The following is an 18,538-nucleotide window of genomic DNA, read 5'->3' as shown; positions in this document are numbered from 1 at the left end:
GTCGACATTGATAGTTCAACTATCAGATACGACATAAAATGTTGATAAAATGTCATCACTGATTATTTGACTATTAGCGACGACAAATACCTATCCTTGCTAATATATTTGAAAGATATTTTTTAGTTTCATATATAGATTTGAAAGATATTTTTTTTATTGTAAATGTTCTTTTATTACTAAATGAATATAAAGAACAAAGATTAAATTTTAAATTAATAAAATAAAATAATTTAATAGCATATTCGAATCTCACTGCCATATACGTAAATGAGTCAAACTAGTGCACTAAGATTGATCGAACTAATGCAATAGTATTGTATCACAATCGATCAAACTAATGCACTAGGATTGATCGGACATTCGATCGAACCTTCAATCATGTCAAGTTTGATCGATTATTCAATCTTGTCTCGATCGATCGGACTAATGCACAAGGATAATACAAAATTCATAGAGTTCGATCGATCATTTGATCGCATCACGACGATTGGACTAATGCACTAGGATCGATTAGATATTCAGTCGAACCTTCAATCATCTGAAGTTTGATTGATCGTTCAATCTTATCACGATCGATCATACTAGTGCAAAAGGATAATACAAAATCCATAGAATTCGATCGATCGAACTAATGCACTAAGATCGATCAGCCATTCAATCGATACTTTGATTGTACCACAATGAATTGAACTAGTGCACCAAGATCGATCAGAATAATGCACTAGGATCGATCGAATGTTCGATCGCACGACCATATTCCGTCGAGGAAAGTATGTATGATTACTTTCTCGTTTGGATCGTCCATTGAAAGCTTTTTCCAGTTGAAGTGAGCCATTAAATCCTTAAGGGACTCATTTTCCCTTTGCTTTAATGTGAGCAAATAAGTGGATAAGGAACTGTTTGTCCAAATCAACGAATGACTCAATCGATCTTGGCGGGAGGCTACCGAACCATTCCACGCAGGTCCTTTCAATGTGGGTGGGAGGGCCCGTCACGTGATCTCTTCTAGGGCCCCTTACTGGGTCATGTAGGCACGATATATTTCTATGTGATCACTAGGATCCTTAGTCTTGTTGTACAAGTCGATTTGGGGGACCCTGAATTTCAAAGGGAGAGCTAGTTCTACAACCTTCCTTGTGAAGGGAAGGTTGGTTCCTTGGAGGATAATGGATAATATCAACGACTGAAGAGTGCTTGTTGTCGGCCTTCTCGACAACTTATTCAAATTTGGCTTGCAACTCGTTGAGATGAGCATTCATCTATCCGTCTGGTTCTCGTCAGGCCGACGGTAGACGGTTCTTCTCAGCATTGTTCCCCTTGATGCTCTCACAGTTTTCTCCATTAACTTTCAGGTTTGGCTCTAATTGGTTGTTACAAGCTGCCTCGGCAACCTGGGAAACCTGGTTTGGGTTGGGCTGGCATAATTGCATCAACTCGAAAATTTGCTGGAGAATGAGGTTGATGCTTTTGGTGATCTAATTGAGATTGTTTTCCATTGCTAGAAGGCTTTGTTCTTAGGGGTTTGGTGGAGGATGTAGATGAGAATTTGTTTGAAGATTTAGTGGAGGATGTTGCTAAGGATTCGGTCGATGACTGACTCGAGGATTTGTTTGGGGGTTTGGTTGACCAGAGGTATTGGCAAATTAGAGGCCTCCTGAGTGCTCCTAGACCATGTGTTTGCCATGGCCAATCTTTTGTCTCAAAGAAAAACGACTTGGTTAGAACTGTCATCCTCACAAATGACGTCAAAGGGAGTGTCACCAACAACTCATTTCCTTATCATGCAAGTTTTAGAGAAGCAAGTTAATAAATAGGCAGATATCATTCCTTATAAAATTATTACCGTTTGGGGTATATGCAAGGGAAAGGGTTCTAGTATATCATCTACATATGCTGCTCGGTGAGCTCGAGCTTTAAGCCTAAATTGAGATTGTCTTTGGGCCGACATGCCTTTAGCTAGCCCATGGGCCTTTCAACATTTGGGTATTCCAATATTAAAGAAGTGCTCATATGTTTCACATGCATACCAAACACAAGAATGATTGCGTAAACCATGTGAGAAGTCTAGAGATGGGGATAGGGTGTTCATGAACAAATTTGACGGAATGTCTAATAGAGATGTCATATTCAAATAACGAAATTGAAAAATAAGATGTTAAAATTTAAAGGGAAAAATGCAAAATCAATCAATATGATTTACTTGATTTACAATTAGCTCTATATGGTATCAAAATGAACTAAGAGGTCTCTGGGGTATGGCAAAAAATTAAATCACTCATTGCAATCAAATTGTGTAAAAAAACTTAACGGATTCCATTAGTGTGTCATGTCAGAGCCAATAAAATGACGATACGTATCGCTCATAATAAAAAAAATATAAATATAAAATATATAAAACTAAAAAATTAAAGAAATAAAAAACTTGAAATATTTTTTTTGCTTTTTTGATTTAGACATTTCCAAGAAAAATCCAATAGAGCTAATGACTAAAATCTCAAGGGGGAGGGGGAGGGGGGGGGGGGGGGGGGGGGGGTTGGGGAAAGAAAGTTGAGTGATGTGGCATAATATGAGTGGGTATAACATCATACCAGGACTAAACCCTGTCTCTCCTTATCACTGCCCACGTTCACAAGGGGGGGGGGGGTTGGGGAAAGAAAGTTGAGTGACGTGGCATAATATGAGTGGGTATAACATCATACGAGGACTAAACCCTGTCTCTCCTTATCACTGCCCACGTTCACAAATAGGGGCTTCTGGAAATAATGAAATAATACCCATTTGGGAGTCTCGTGCTCGTCGGATAAAACCCACCCACGCCACGACTACACCCCTCCAGCCTCCCTCTCTCTCTACGCAAAGAGAAACCAAAGCAAAAACCTAATCTCAACCCCACTGGTATGCATAACTCTCACTTTCTATTCCTTTCATTTTCGGCTTTGATTTTTGTTTGCCAAAATTGCCGCCCCCATGTATTCTTGTGTCGCTTCTGCTCATCATTTTCATTGCTCAAACCCTACAAATCTCCCTCTATCTCTTCATCTATGGTCTCAGAAAATAATATCATTTTGTGGGTTTTGTTCACTGGTTCTTGCTCCACAAGCCCTTCATTTCTATTTCTGGTTTTGGATTTGATATCTCTTATATGTGAGTATTCTTCCTCAATAGGGCTTAAGATTTAGCTTCTTGCTATTTCCTTATTTTCCTTGATTTTGTCATTCTGATTACAATTAATTTTTATTGCAATGATTGTAAACTGTGTTGCGCTATCTATTCGAAGATTTGCATTTCTGGGCTCCTTGACCGAGTTCGTTTTCCCTTTCAAACTTATTTTTATTTGCTTAACCATAGGTGGGTTAGTCTCTTTTTATGTCACGTTCTTTTTATTTTATTCAATTACATAGGTTGTTTGGATATGCGCATTAAAATCTTTTGATGAACTTTGCTTCTTGTTTATCCTGATGCCCGTTTTGGAAAAAAAAAAATTAAAAAATCCTTTATGTGTCGTCTTCCTATTTTAGACTTAGTTTGCCCATATAAATTGGTTGCCATGCTTGGATTTAATAAAGCGAGGCTGGAGTTGCAGTTGTAGCAACCAAAATGGTGATTTCACTCATATAGCATTAGGGGCCCTTAATGAAATTCACTCCTGTAGCATCTCGTACATCGTCCTTTTAAGTTTTACTGGGATTGCAGTTCCGCTGGCCTCCAGCCGAAAAACTACTATGAAATCCTTTTTTGATTGTGACCGTCCTCTTGGCCTTAGATTCCTATTTGCTTCCTGCGATGATCATCATTATGAAAATTCTTATGTGGTTTTTGTATCTTTTGCGAGTACCATGAAAGCCTGTAAATTCTTATGTGGTTTTTGCAAATTCTTATGTGGATGAAAAAGTCTAGGACGTGAAGGAGCTATGGCTGAAGGCACAGAAGTTGAAGAGCGGGTGGATCTTGATGAAGACAATTATATGGAAGAGATGGACGATGATGTTGAAGAACAAATAGAAGACGATGATGTTGAAGAACAAATAGATGATGATGGAGTAGATGGAGTTGGGTATGAAAATGCTGAAGAGAATGTTGAAGAAGTACATGAGGACTCTATAACTGGGGCTAGTGGGAAAAATCAATCGCCAGAACAGAATAGAAACCACATTGCCTCCGAATCCGTGGAAGATGAAGAAAAGCCTGCTACTTCAGTTGGTGAGGATGTGAAAGAGAAGCATGCCGAACTTCTTGCTCTTCCTCCCCATGGGTCTGAAGTCTTCATTGGTGGACTTCCTCGAGATGCCCTGGAAGAAGATTTGAGGGATCTCTGTGAGCTAATAGGCGAAGTTCTTGAGGTTGGACTGTAACCTCTTATGCCTGTGCTTGCGTTTTTTGGTAGTTTTTAATAAGGGTTTTTGCTTTTTAGGTAAGATTGATGAAAGATAAGGACACTGGTGATGCCAAGGGTTATGCTTTCATAGCATTTAAAACAAAAGAGGTTGCGCAGAAGGCCATTGAAGAGTTGCATACCAAAGAATTCAAGGTAATCATGGTGCTTTTTAAAAATCTGTTGTCCTTTTGTTAGATTGTTGTGGCTTGGCAGTATTTTTTGATATCTTTTATCACTACAGGGTAAAAACTTAAGGTGTTCGCTGTCTGAAACTAAGCACAGACTATTCATTGGTAATGTTCCAAAGAGCTGGACAGAGGATGAGTTTAGAAAAGTCATTGAGGAGGTTGGTCCTGGAGTTGAAAACATTGAGCTCATAAAGGTTGGATTTCAAATTGAATATTGCTTTGGACTCACTATAAGATTGGATAGTCGTAAATGCTTACCTTGTAAGCAACATTGCTTCATTTATTTTCAGGATCCTCAAAATCCAACCAGAAATCGTGGTTTTGCTTTTGTTTTGTATTACAATAATGCTTGTGCCGATTATTCGAGGCAGAAAATGTCAAATGCAAAGTTCAAGTTGGATGGCAATACCCCAACCGTTACCTGGGCTGATCCAAAGAGTGCACCAGATCATTCTGCTGCTTCTCAGGTAAATCTGTTAATGTCAAACAATACGAATTCCTTAAAAGCATTCTTAAAATGCTCAAAGAAATGCTCTTTCCCTGTTTTACTTCTGTGCTTCATAATTCATAACTCTGTTAAAGAAGATCTGAGCAGACGAGCTGGGAAAATATGATAGCAATTGGTCCTACATTATATTCACCTCTATGTCCATTGATATAAGTCTATAGAAACTATATGGAGAAAAGAATTCATTCTTCATTGATGCAAATCAATTTATCTTTCTTGTATCTAAGTTCCCCTTAAATATAATCAAGGGCCATGGCATGATGGTCGAAATAAAATAGGTTCATTGTTTGACCAATGTATAAAAGTAGTGTTGAAGATTGCATGAGACAAGGATATTTTGTTTGTGAGAACTAGTGGCCGACTCACTAAGTTTGTCTCTCTTAGCTATCTGTCTCTCCGTTGTTCTCTCTTGCCTTTTCTTGGAGTTTCCTGGGTGGTGGGTTTAATTTTTTCGTTCTGTTGGAAGGGATGCTTTGCTTGTAGGGGTGTCGGTTTCGGCCTGATGGAGAGCCGGTTCTTTGTGGAGGCGAAGTCCTTCCGATTCTCGGTGGAAACAGGGTCTGCGTGCTTCATGTGGAGGAAAAGAGGAAAGGGTTTTCAGGCTTTGCTGTTTTCGGGTTGAGCTGCACTACGTGGATGCTGTCGAGGGTGTAAGAAGTTTTGGGTAATCCTGGGATCGAGGATTTCGTTAAATCCTTTAGGGAGGGGTCTAAGGCGACCATCACTCGGAGAGGTGAAAACAGGTCTGGGCAGTTCTTGGAGGTAGCTGTTTTTGACGGAGGCCGGAGAGGACGTATTCTCTTTCCTGAAGGTCGGGATGGGAGAGGGTGGAGCCATGTTTCCGGGGAGCTGAGCAAAATTCTGGATTTTCTGGGAACCACGGTTGGGTCTTCGACTTCTGGCTGTCTACCTTCCTCTGGTGGTTTTCCGTCGGGCGTTAAGCTGGGGAAAGGAACAAGGCGTCCGTCGTTTGCGGAGGTGGTGAGTTCAGCAGCAACCGTCTCAGGAAATAGGGTTGCGGCAAAGATTGTTGGAGATTGGCCTTTGCCGGTCAAGTGCGTCGTGGAGAAGACGCAGCTGCGGGGAATGGAGATGGGGGCGGTACGTCAGGTGAGAGATTGCTCCATTCTGGAGGAGCAAGCGGTTGGCCCCTCAGGCATGGACCATCATGTAGATGATCATTTCAGGTCTCGAGGTTGTGTCTGTAGACTGGCTGGCGTGTCCAGGGATTCAAATGTTGAGGGTGACGTTTCTCTGCAAGGGGATGGCGTGTTTGGAGTGTTCGAGAAGGTTTTTGAAATTCTGGGCCGCTTCTCCAATGCGCTGGTTTGGGCCTGTGGCTTTTCGAAAAAGTTGGGCTCTAAGTCTTTGTTTGGGTTTAAACGTAGGGTGGGTTTTGTGGCGGGCCGGGTGCTTAAGAGGGTTAAGTCTATTTTTAAAGGGTTTCGGGCTGGGGCCAAAGTGATTATGCCCAATGCCAAGTTGGACGCTGTTTCGGGCCATAAGCTGCTTCGGTTTCTGGTGCGATTTCGGGGCGGGGATCGGGTCCGGGGTGTCTTCAGTGTTCGGCGGAAGTCCATGGGAGCGTTCTTCGGCCAGACATGATGTCAGCGGCAGATCCTGGGGTGGATCTGGGTCTGTCACATTCCGAGGTTGGTTCTAGGGATCGGCAGCTCGTTCCAGTGGTCGAGTCTGTCAATCAGGCTACCGTTCTTCCCCCCCTTCCGGCGCCGGTGTTGCATCCTCCAATGCTTCTGAGTGATCTTCCTTCTGGGGTGCGGTCTTCTTTGGTTTCAAGTTTTTTCGGTTCAGGGCTCATCCATCGGCAGGCAGTGGTTCTTCCGTCGGCTGGCTCTGTCTTGGTGAGGTCGGGCGTTGAGGAATTTCAGTTTGGTGAGCCTAGTGCCTCGTCAGGCGGTGCTGGGCTTGCTTCCGTCGGCGTTGCTTCTGGTGCTCCTTCAGGATCTCTCCTTCGGCAGGCAATGGTGCATTCGGATGCCCCTGCCTTGGTGAGGAGTTTTGGCGGGGTTCCTCTTTTTGGGAAGTTCGGAGGTCCTTCCGGGGTTTCGGCTTCCATTCTCCCTTTTCAGTGGGTCTTGTTTCCTCAGTGGCCAAGGCCGTTCTCCTCTGTGTTTGGGTGCCCCCAATTACCTGGTTTGTCATCTGGAGTCTTTGAGGTGTGGGAATCTTCAAAAGGGAATGATTCGAAGGAAAGTGTTGTTGTTTACCCCAGGGTAGTGAAAGATAGTAGGTCGTGTTTTCACACGATGGGGGTTTCGTTTGTGGGATCTGATCAGAAGGGATTTCTGGATTTTTTGACTTTGATTGAGGATGAGCGCTATGACTCTGATTCCCCTTCTAAGAAGGTTAAGGAGATAAAAAGGAAAAAGGGGAAAAGAGAGGTCAAAAATCTAGAATGTTCTGTTAATTTCGATGCTAGGGGAGTGGGTTCTAGCCGGGTTAGGGGCAAGAAGTTGGGGGTTTGATGTAGAATTCTTCTTTTGGGTTTTTCGGGTGTTCTTCCTTTGTTTTTTTTTTTTTTTTTTTTTTTTTTTTTTTTTTTTGTGGTGTCCTTTTTGTATACTTCATGTATGCTTAGGGGCGCCTTTTACGCTTTTTAATGCTATTTTGTTTATTACCTATCAAAAAAAAAAATGGTGACTCACTAATATGGATTTTTGCTCATAGGAAGCTTGTTCAATTGCTTAGTTGACAATTGCCGTTACGGCTCGTCACTTTGATTAATCTTCATCTTATGTTGCTAGGAGGACAAGTGTATGTGGCCAATTTAGTATACACACATGTGCACACACACACAAAGGTATGCCTGAACCTGAATAAGTTTATTGGATGATCTAAATATACAATAAAGCATCTGATGATTCAAATCTTATCTCAATTTTTTTGTATTCCCATCCTTTTCCCTCAATGGTATTTCATGTTTAACACGTGGACTTCTATGTGGTTACAGTATAATACATGCTTGACAGTATGCAAATGACTTGAGTGATTTTTAGGAGTGTCTAAGAATGTCTTGGCTGCATCAGTCACCATACCAATACACTTACTCACTCATAAGGGTTGCTTGATCTAGTTAACCTGGCCATAAGTTTCAGACAATATCTAGATATCTTGATCTAAGTATAATGTAAGGGCTTTTTTAAATGATTATGTTTCAGTGATATTTGCCAAAATGTTTATTTGATGAAATTTTGATACCCAAACTTGTACTTCTTGAAACTTCTTGCATACTTTAGGGGAGAAATCTATGGTTTATAGTTGCTGCTATCTCTGTGGAGTTGAGAGTTGTAAATGCTACATCCTCTTTTGTGCAAAAGTTGCAGAGTCCAAGTTCTGCAAATATAATCTTCTGGGCTTACAAAACTGTATTATTTGTTTTGGCATTCTCAGGTTAAAGCTCTTTATGTCAAAAACATTCCTGAGAACACTAGTACCGAAAAACTGAAGGAACTGTTTCAGCGCCACGGGGAAGTGACAAAAGTGGTTATGCCACCTGGCAAAGCTGGTGGCAAACGGGATTTTGGGTTCATCCATTATGCTGAAAGGTCAAGTGCATTGAAGGCTGTTAAAGAAACAGAAAAATACGAAATCGATGGTACTTTTCCAACACATCTTTGGGTACAGGTTTGGGGAAACTCAAAGATGCACCAGACAACCTTCTCTAATGCATGTTAAACCTACTAATTGTTTGTTTATCCCACAATGGGATTTCTCTGTCTTATAGCTTACATACATGCAGCTGTACTTGAATACATAATGATCGGGGTCAATACTGTCTGGACTGAGTTTAAGACCTTCCAAACTGACCTTCAATTTTGAAAAATAAATAAATGACAAATGTAGGCTTTGAAATCATAGGTAAAATATCTTTAGGGTATGCTAGGACATAAAAATCAACATAAATGAAGGGTGCATTCCATCATAAGATGAAGATTGTGATGCTGTCATGATTTTGGCTCATAAATGTAATGATTAAATATATTGGCTATATCACTGTATAAAATATCTTTAGTGTTGGCTATTACTTGATTGTTCTTTTCATAAAGAACAAATGAGGGAGTGTGTCTTCACTGAACATTCTGAGGGGAAACCTGGTTTGGGCTTTTCTACTCCCACTATATATATATATATATATATATATATATATATATCTACTCCCACTAGTATATTTGATTACATGCCATGATAGCAGTAAGAATGAAGTACTATACTACTTATCAAAAAAAGAATGAAGTACTATACTAGAGTAGACTCTGAAATAAGAGGAGTGGAAGTCACTTGACTGTTAGGGAGAAAGGAACTCGTTGGCTGTTACTTCATTTTTTCTCTCTAGGGGCTGGCAACATTAAAGATATGTTCTTTCTTACAGCAGAGGAAAAAGCAAAAAATTTAGTGACTGCTATTATTATGGCTAATTGTTGCCAAGGTCTGAATACTGTGATGAGAATTAACAACATTTGCAACCTTGGGCATACTGATGTTTGTTTCAATCTCAAAGTTTCATCTGATCCATATTTATTCTTTTTGTCTTATTAGATGTAATTGTGAAGACTAAAAACTTCTGAGATATTTAATGAGTCGCGCTTTGAAACTTAATTTGAACTGCAGGCCAACTTTTGGAGGTTGTACTTGCTAAGCCACAGGCTGATAAAAAATTTGAAGGTGCTTATCCCTGTAATGCTGTGCCTCATTCAAACCATCTCCCACACTCTGGGTATGGTGGTTTTGCTGGTAATCCATATGGCTCTCTAGGGGCTGGATATGGTGTTGCTACTGGTTTTCAGCAGGTACTTGCATGGGTTTGTATGTATTCTCACATAGTGTCTGAACTGGTTGAATATCATCTCATGATTTGCAAACATGAACAGCCAGTGATATACGGTAGGGGTCCAATGCCAGCAGGAATGCACATGGTTCCAATGGTTTTACCGGATGGCCGAATTGGCTATGTTCTGTAAGTGGCATTAATTTGAAAAATAGTTTTTTTTTTTTAAAAAGAAAAAAATTTGTAATTATTCTAAGAATTTAAACACATTCTTTTAAGATTCTAAACAATTTCCTTTTTGACTTTGGCTTTTGTGCAGTCAGCAGCCAGGCGTACAGATGCCACCTCAGCCTCGTAGAATTGATCGGAGCAATGCTCCAAGTGGCCCACCAGGTCGAGCAGGAGGTAGCAGTAGTGATGAAGGCAATCGTGGCAGGAGGTACCGACCTTATTAGTGGTAGAGGACAGGTGAGACTTTTTTGGTCACATCAAATGAAATTATCCCCCACCCCCCGAAAAAATGAAAAAAAAAAAGAAAGATAATTTCTCTTTTCTTTTATTGTTGGTTGTCGTATGTTATATACCATTCGATAGAAGAAAAAAAAAAAAAAAAAAAAAAATTCCTGTATAAGGGTTCTCTCCATTAATGGCTTCGAATTAGAAACTGAAAATGAGATAAAATGTGAATCTGAAAGTTGCTTTTGAATAACACAAGAAACATTATATTCCTCTACAATTTAATTAGATGCCAAATCTAGTAATATTTCTTTCCTTTAGTAGTTGTATGGGATTTATTTTTTATTCGTATTGGGGTATCTCATGCAAAAAAAAAAAAAATGTTAGAATTAGGAAGTGGGGCATCCTAAAACTTTAAAGTGTTGGTGCTGCAGTGCTGTTAGGGGATGATTAACAGTTGAGTGCTTATTTCTTTTATATTTATTTGAATTTTTTGTTGACACATTGCCGAAAAACGTTGCCTTTGTTGCTAGAGCTATAGAATACACACTACCCATTGCGTATCCATGTCCACCATAGTTTGTTTCTTCATTGTGGTTTCCCTATTTCATGACTGCCACAATTGGATATTCTAAATTTCAAATATGATTATGCCAGTAGTGCATTTTTCTAAATGAGGGTGGATGTAGAACGTGATTAGTGTTGCTGTTTTCACAATGTGAACATCTTGTTTAGTTTTATACTATTTGGTTGTGGAGAAGATAGAGGTATAGGTACATGTTAAAGCTGCTCTGCTAATCATATCCCGCGTCTTCTCAGCTGCGAAACTGGGTATTACCAAACAGAAATTTGAATGAAATAAATAAATAAAGAGGATCAGTGACTTTGCTATGAAAACTAATCAGTCTGCTTAGGGAAAAAGAAAACTGACCAGTCTTTTTGATAATCCTGCGAACATGGACATGAAACTGATTGATGTTTCACTAGTTTCAGGCTGCTGTACGAGTCAGAAATTCTGCATCCAGAGTTTCAGTGTTGCAGCTTCTGGAGGACCACTATTACTAATCTTTTGTGTTTTTAGGTGAACCAATTGGTCCATGGCATCTCTACCATAAGATTGAAGACTGCCTCTCTTTTCTTTTCTTTTCTTTTCTTTCATTGTTTTAGCCTTTTAGGGGTCACTTAGCTATGGTAATATTCTTGACTCTTGAGGCCGCTAAGTTAAGAAAACTGAAATATGCAATTCTAGGCTCTCCAGTTCTCTGCAGACAAGCATGATAGTTGGTATTTGTTTAAAACTCTGAAAACGCTCTCCAGTGAGCAGGTAGATTTTTACTGCCAGTGTTTCAAATATGAAATCAGGAAAAGAAAATGTTGCTGCGATTAAAAGGAGCCCCATGCATCATTGTGACTGCTATTTGACATGAACCAAATGAGTCAGATTTCCTTCCTATGCCCCATGTGGCTGATAGAGATAGATTATTAGATTGCAGCAGGTTACCATTAAACATGATAAGAAATCGTTCAACCTCATGGGAATTTCTTCACAATGGCCTTCATCCACAAGAAAAAGAAGAGAACAAAATAAACATGATAAAAGAGTTTTGATCATAAGGGACAATTTTTCTTCACGAAAACAAAAAGATGATGTTAGAAAGGGTTATTTAAACTGTAAATGAGTGTTAAAAAACTTTCACATTAGCTTATTTCCAAATATAATCTTGAGCTGGAAGCTTGGCTGCAGGTGAAAATCTAATCTTCCAAGTGAAAATTTAGGTTGTAAATGAGTGTTAACGTGAAAGAAAAAACTTATTGACAAATATATTCTTGAGCAGGAAGCCTGCCTGAGGTACTAATGTTCAAAGAAATGTTTATCTAAAGTTGGACTTTTCCCCAAATATTGTTATTACATCAGGTGAACGATAGACAAACACATGGATATAACTTGGTTGGGCGAAAGGCTACTTTCGTAATCACAAGGAAACAAATGTCGATGTGACTTCAAATCACATGTTGACACGGGTTAGAAAATTATAAAAAGTTGTAAAGGAATTGAAGTGAGTCTAGCATTACTTAAAGAGTTAAATCATCTCTTATATCAAAAATTTAATATGATAAAAATATGTGAATTTAAGCATTTTAAGTTAATATTTACTTAAATTATGAAGTCTGCCTTCAAATTTAGGATCATTATTCTGCTAGGATATTAAATAACAACTTATTTTAAAAGTTTAAGCTAGTAGGAAGACAGATGCCTACTATAAAATCATACTAAATTACAATTTATTTCAAAAAAAAAATTTAAATTAATAAAACAAATAAATTAATTGGAGTTTTGAGAATATCCCCATTTAGGTCTGATTGAAAGTCCTCCAGTTTCTCTTCAACCAAACAGAAGACAAAAGTAATCGAATTATAACAAGACGGTCTCTGGTCTCTTATAATATAGGACACTACTATAAAACCAAACAATAAATCCATGACATGAATTTGATAAATAAATTGCAATATATATATAGGAAGACAAACCCCTCAACCTCAAATTCTCAATGGGTCCGAGAAGGCTCTTGAAGACGCTTCTCCAATTCATCCAACCTCACACCCCACTCAAACCTAACGCCCAAAGGTCTTCCCTTTAACAAGTAATATATATATATAATAAAATAAAATAAATTCTAGGGGATTGTTCGACAACCCCCAAATTGGCTAAAGGAAGTAATCGAAACAGTGACAGTTTTCTTCAAAATTTCAAATGGAAGTTCAAACTAGGGACTTATTCGTTAGGGAGTTCAAGTTATAATTTTTAAACCTCATGGAACTTAGTGAAAATCAGTGCAACCGCATAAATTGATTTTGTATTTTTCATTTCTCCAAATTTCACAACTTAATCCAGACTGACTAAATTTGCTATTTTGGAACGCAATGCGACTAAATGTCTCACTTAAGAAAAATAAATCATAGATATTTAGTGTGATAAAAATAAGGGTTGGTCCATGTGTTTTGGACTTTTATCAAATAGCTATTTCAAATTTGAAAATTATCAAAAGTGGTACCTGCGGTTGATCCACAGTAAAGCACGTGTACTGTCATCACTAGTGGCCTAACTAGATTTAAACTACAGGTGATTCAGACCATTAACGATGCCGTCTATGTGACCACCACTTGTACATGATTACGCTGGTCACCTATAAAACTATTGGATTCAAGGCTAGACAATAAAAATAGATCGTAGATTATAAGGTTAAGTTTTTATACCCATGTACGTATAGACAAAAGACATTATTTGGAATGTATAGTTTTGGGTCTAACGTAGAATAGTGTCGCGATATGAGTAAAGGTTTGGTTGGAAAGCATAGATGCGTAATTATAACTTGCTTAAATTTAGTGACACTCTGATATGTAGGTGGATGATACGCGGCAATAAAAAACGACCCCTTTTTTTATTGTTTTTTTGTGTGAAAGAAAATGCTTATTGGATACATAAAAATGTTGCCACCAGAAAATATATACGTAACAACAACAATAATGCTTGACCGCTCAATCGATTGGATTATACATGAACTCCAAGGTCAACTTCATCTCCTTTTTGGAGTACTAGCTAGCTTTAACACGGAATAGGATTAGGATTCTTTTTATTTCATTTAATGAGATATCAAGATTTGAAGTTGATGTATCTAACGGTATATATATATATATATATGAAATCAATATTGACAAGTACGTCTTTTAAATCTTAACCACAAAATTAATAAATATTATCCATTTTTATTTAAAATGGAAAGGATCTTATTCCCTTTTAAGGGTATTGGTTGGAATTTGATTCAGAAAATAGTGATTGATTTAGCATGATATTAGTCTTTATATCAACTCTTACAATAGTGATTGATTTAGCATGATATTAGTCTTTATATCAACTCTTACACGTGTCCAACATCCATATTAAAATTGGAAGAAATGGGAGTATTTTGCTACAACCTTGATGAATATTAAAATTTATAATTTCATAAGAATCAAACATTACTCTATATATATATATATATAATTGCTGAAAATTTATACGTAGATTTATCAAAATAAAGATAACACTCGTTACATGTTTTTTCTTTTCTCTTGTCGATGAATTAAATAATCATGAACACCCATTAACTCTAATCATTTAGGCCTCGTTTGGTTTGCGGAATGACTATTCCATTAGGAAAATGAATAATATTACTCCTTTTTTATGGCCATAGATGAATAATATTATTATAATAATAATCACCCCTTTTAGGGCCTTTACCCCCCCCCCCCCCCCCCCCCAAAAAAAAAAAAAACACAAACACAAACAAACACTACAGCAGCGAGATAACCCCACGTGGACTCTCTCCTCCACTTAGACTACGCCGCGTGGCCATCCTTCCCAGCAGGAACCTCAACCGGGTACCTAGCGACTGAGTCGACCCAGGGGTTTCCTCGGCAATCAACCACAGGAATGGGCCTGAGAGCCCTCCAAACCGCGCTGTTACACTTGAAGCCCGACCCGAACGCAATCTGCCAGACACGGTCGCCCCCGCAGACTCGGCCCTTGGCCTCTGTGTACGCCAGCTCGTACCACAACGAGCTGCTCGACGTGTTCCCGAACCGGTGCAGCGTCATCCTGGACGGCTCCATGTGCCACTCGCTGAGCTGCAAGTTCTTCTGTAGCTCGTCCAACACCGCCCTCCCGCCTGCGTGTATACAGAAGTGCTCGAATGCCAGCTTGAAGTTCGGTATATACGGCTTCACCTTCGCTTTCAGGATCTTCTTCCTCACCAACGTCACAAAGAACATGAATTGCTCAGAAAACGGCAGAACCAAAGGGCCCAGAGTCGTGATATTCGTTTTCAATGCGTCTCCGGCCACCGCCATGAGTTCTCGAGCGAGCGAAACCCCGACAGTTCCTTTGTCATCCTCTCTCTGATAGACACAGTTGTAATTTTGGTTGTCCGCGCCTTTGTGGGTTCGGACGGTGTGGACCAGCTCGTACTTGGACCGGCCCCGGTCCCGTGCCCGGTTCGACAAGAGCACCGCCGCACCGCCCATGCGGAATATGCAGTTGCATAATAACATGGAGCGGTCATTGCCGAAGTACCAATTGAGAGTAATGTTTTCGGTGCTGACGACGATGGCGTACGAGTTAGGGTTTGCATTAAGGAGATCCTTTGCCAGGTCGATGGATATAACCCCGGCGCTGCAACCCATGCCCCCAAGGTTGAAGGTCTTAATGTCGGTTCGAAGCTTGTAGTGGTTGACAATCATAGCGGAGAGAGATGGGGTTGGATTGAATAAGCTACAGTTCACAATAACGATTCCGATGTCTTTTGGTCGAACGCCGGTTTTCTCAAAAAGCGCATCCAATGCACCGAACATGACGGCCTCGGCCTCAGACCGGGCCTCTTCCATGCTGAAGTTGGGCGGTCTGGACGTAATTCCTTTCGGTAAATACGTCTCTTCGCCAAGGCCGGAACGGGACGCTATTCGTCTCTGAAACCGGATGCTGTCCTCCTCGAATGCGCCGCTATCTTCAGTTATCTTCAAGAAATAGTCCCCGGTCACCTTTCGTTCGTCGTCCGGTTTGTAACACGAAAAGTCTACGAGATAAACCGGTCTGGACCGCTTGGCCCAGTAGAGGGCGAAAAGAATGAGCAGCGAAGCGGAAGCAGCTGTTCGTGTGGCAGCGTTGAGGTTATCGAACCAAGCTGCCCGGTTTGTCCATAACTCGGAAAACCGGTCCAGTTTTAGACCGGCAAGCTGAAGCACAAGGGATAGGGCGAGAGGTGAAATTACAAGAAACATTAGTATCGTGGCAGGGTTACATGAGTACCCATAGCCTAATTTGACGTACTTGAGCTTCACAGACTGTAAGAAATTCGGCAGGCGTCGCCGGATTTTGATAACGGCGGAGGACGAGTCTTTGAAAGCCATTTCCGCCGTTATCCTCTCCTTATCCATCTCTACACTGTCCATTTTCTTCGTTAGCAAGATATATCTCTCTCTTTTTGTGTTTTTTGGTTCTTGAACAAGATGGGTAGCTTGTTTATTTATAAACAAGAAGTCTACGAGAAGCTGAACTATAATAACCCTCCAGAGACTGAATTGAAAGCAATCAATAGGTACACGTCTTGAACAGTTATATAATTATTAGTTGGTTGAGACTTGAGAGAGAGCTAGCTAGCGATTGGAAGCAGACATAGAGAAGCCAGACATCAATAGTACCTAGGAATATTAACTGCAAGAAAGGTTGGAATTTTAGCCTTGAATAAATGGGGAGTAGTTCCAAGAAAGGGTAGATAGCTCAACAACCAAAGGAATTTTGTATGGGAACAAACATTCAAAAAAGAAAAACTATTTTGGTAAAATGTTGCTAAACAGTACTGTGGTTGATGGGATGAGAATTTGTTGGCCAAAGTGCATGAGCATGAGTGTTCCCATGTGAGGGAATATATATGAGATCACTTTCAAGGAAGCAAGCAAGCAAGCTTAAGAGTCCTACAAGTTTTTCCCTCTTTTTTTTTTTTTTGTTGTTGTTGTTGTTTGGGTAAGTAGGTTTTTTCTTTTTTTCGTTTGAATAGTCACGATATGTTTCACATGCAAATTTAAGAAAAAAAAAAAGATAAAATTAACGGGAATTATGGGATCCATATGCGCGCATGCATGTCCATTAGAATTAAGTGTATAAACATTTGAATTGCAGTAGGACGTTAACGTGCAAGAAGGAATTAAAAGGGTATCCGGGGAATTAAGTTACGAAAAAGGTCGATCGGTTGGTGTTGTAGGTGACTGGCCATCAAGGTGGCAATAAATGGAGAGGGAGGCGGGGTCAAAGACGGGCAGCTGCTAACTGCTAAATGCTCACCTGTCGAACATCTATTGCAGAACCGACAATATAATATTAATATATGTTGTCGCCACTTAGTCTTGGATACCATGAAAAAGGATGAGTGGGAATTACAAAATTATCACGGGGCACTCCGCTGTCCGCACATGTTACAGGAGAGGAGTTTGCTTTCGAACTCACAAAGCTAATTAATTCTTGTAGCCAAACCAACCCCTTAAAACACAAACGGCTAGCTAGGGCTGTATTCTACCTTACTCAAGAAGGTGGGTACGTAACGTTGATGAAGGGACTTTCTAGGGTTATGCTATATGTTTGTGTTTTCTTCTTTGAAAGTTTGGGTAGGGCTGAACGGTCGCCGTGAGGGTTATGTTTTTTATGCTCCTGCCTGTTCAAGTAGGGTTTTACAGTTTTTCAAGGGTCATGCCCTTGTTTGTGTCCTCTTTATTGGGGGTTCTTGTAGAATTAAAGGATCTCGCAATGGTCATATCTCTATCTTGTTTTGTTTTGGTGCTTATACCGTTTTCTGTAGCCCATTCCTTACTGTTTGCCCAAGGACTAAAGAAACGGGACATTTATGACCTTTTTAGAGTCATAAACACACCTATTTCTTGTTTGCCGAATACTGCTACCCAATTGATAGGCATAACTTTTATAGCTACTTTATTTGCATGAAGTCGCGTAAACCATAAATGAATTAACAAATATATATGAAGCAAGCCAGACCCACTCTCTCCCATCTCAAATTTTGCATTATTTCTTTGGTTTGAGTTTTGTTGGGGAGCCAACTCCTTTTTAAATTTTTTGTTACTTGTAACCTTGTAACCCTTTTCCCATTTAGTGAATGATGTACTTACCAAAAGAAAAATAAGTCGAGTTCTGACGGTTTGAACTCGGCTCGGCCGAATCACTATATATCTTTCTCGAGTTTTCGAGGCTTGACCAACTTCAGCTCGGCAAGCCCAAATGCATGTTTAAAATCTGCTTGAGACTTGGTAGGTAATCAAACTATGTACTCACTGTAATACTCAGTTCGATTGACATTTTTTAAAATAAAAAAAAAAAAAGGTTTGCGTACTTCATCTTTAAAAAAAAAAAAATAATAATAATAATAATAATAATAATAATAAAATAATAAATTGTTTGGTTTCATTCAATTACAATAGGTTTGCAAATCCACGTTGAATTTATGGGATTCACATTGAGTTATACAGATTCAACGATCGATTTGCAAAAAAGGTGTGCAAGAGATTGATGTTTATAGCATCTCCAGCAGTGGTGCGTGGTACGTAGTTGTTTCATGAGTTGCTTAAAATACACATTTTTCTATTTTAATTACTAGTTTTTCAATATAAATTCCAATAGATTA

The 18,538-nt window shown here is 39.5% G+C and overlaps 2 protein-coding genes across 5 annotated transcripts; one reads left to right on the top strand and one right to left on the bottom strand.

Annotated features, from left to right (window-relative positions):
* The first annotated feature begins 2,747 nt into the window (after positions 1 to 2,747).
* Positions 2,748 to 11,705, top strand: LOC133863513 (heterogeneous nuclear ribonucleoprotein Q). 4 transcript variants are annotated; one of them, XM_062299481.1, is made up of 11 exons: positions 2,822 to 2,898; positions 3,104 to 3,147; positions 3,896 to 4,343; positions 4,415 to 4,531; positions 4,620 to 4,760; positions 4,857 to 5,033; positions 8,486 to 8,690; positions 9,704 to 9,882; positions 9,964 to 10,049; positions 10,180 to 10,328; positions 11,310 to 11,705. In XM_062299481.1, the coding sequence occupies exons 3-10, from the start codon at positions 3,915 to 3,917 to the stop codon at positions 10,313 to 10,315; spliced, it is 1,470 nt and encodes a 489-aa protein (XP_062155465.1). In that variant the 5' UTR covers positions 2,822 to 2,898; positions 3,104 to 3,147; positions 3,896 to 3,914; the 3' UTR covers positions 10,316 to 10,328; positions 11,310 to 11,705. The 4 variants fall into 4 exon arrangements, with proteins under 4 accessions (XP_062155461.1, XP_062155464.1, XP_062155463.1 ...); XM_062299477.1 differs by lacking the exon at positions 3,104 to 3,147 and having other exon boundaries at positions 2,748 to 2,898; XM_062299480.1 differs by lacking the exon at positions 3,104 to 3,147 and having other exon boundaries at positions 2,748 to 2,898; positions 11,304 to 11,705.
* Positions 11,706 to 14,604: 2,899 nt separating this feature from the next.
* LOC133864248 (3-ketoacyl-CoA synthase 1) lies at positions 14,605 to 16,368 on the bottom strand. The gene has a single exon (XM_062300532.1). The coding sequence runs from the start codon at positions 16,299 to 16,301 to the stop codon at positions 14,694 to 14,696; it is 1,608 nt and encodes a 535-aa protein (XP_062156516.1). The 5' UTR covers positions 16,302 to 16,368; the 3' UTR covers positions 14,605 to 14,693.
* Between the last annotated feature and the right edge of the window lie 2,170 nt (positions 16,369 to 18,538).

The sequence above is a fragment of the Alnus glutinosa genome, chromosome 3 (assembly GCF_958979055.1).
Source record: "Alnus glutinosa chromosome 3, dhAlnGlut1.1, whole genome shotgun sequence".
Lineage (NCBI taxonomy): Eukaryota > Viridiplantae > Streptophyta > Magnoliopsida > Fagales > Betulaceae > Alnus > Alnus glutinosa.
Note: the sequence above shows the minus strand (reverse complement) of the source record. Positions and strands in the feature narration are given on the sequence as shown.

What these genes read in the sequence shown, in the direction of transcription:
- LOC133863513 (XM_062299477.1), top strand. Translation starts at nt 3,915, where the DNA reads ATGGCTGAAGGCACAGAAGTTGAAGAGCGGGTGGATCTTGATGAAGAC. An exon ending in TGCATACCAAAGAATTCAAG is followed by an intron (nt 4,532 to 4,619) that starts GTAATCATGGTG and finishes TTATCACTACAG; the next exon opens with GGTAAAAACTTAAGGTGTTC. An exon ending in ATCATTCTGCTGCTTCTCAG is followed by an intron (nt 5,034 to 8,485) that starts GTAAATCTGTTA and finishes TGGCATTCTCAG; the next exon opens with GTTAAAGCTCTTTATGTCAA.
- LOC133864248 (XM_062300532.1), bottom strand. Translation starts at nt 16,301, where the DNA reads ATGGACAGTGTAGAGATGGATAAGGAGAGGATAACGGCGGAAATGGCT.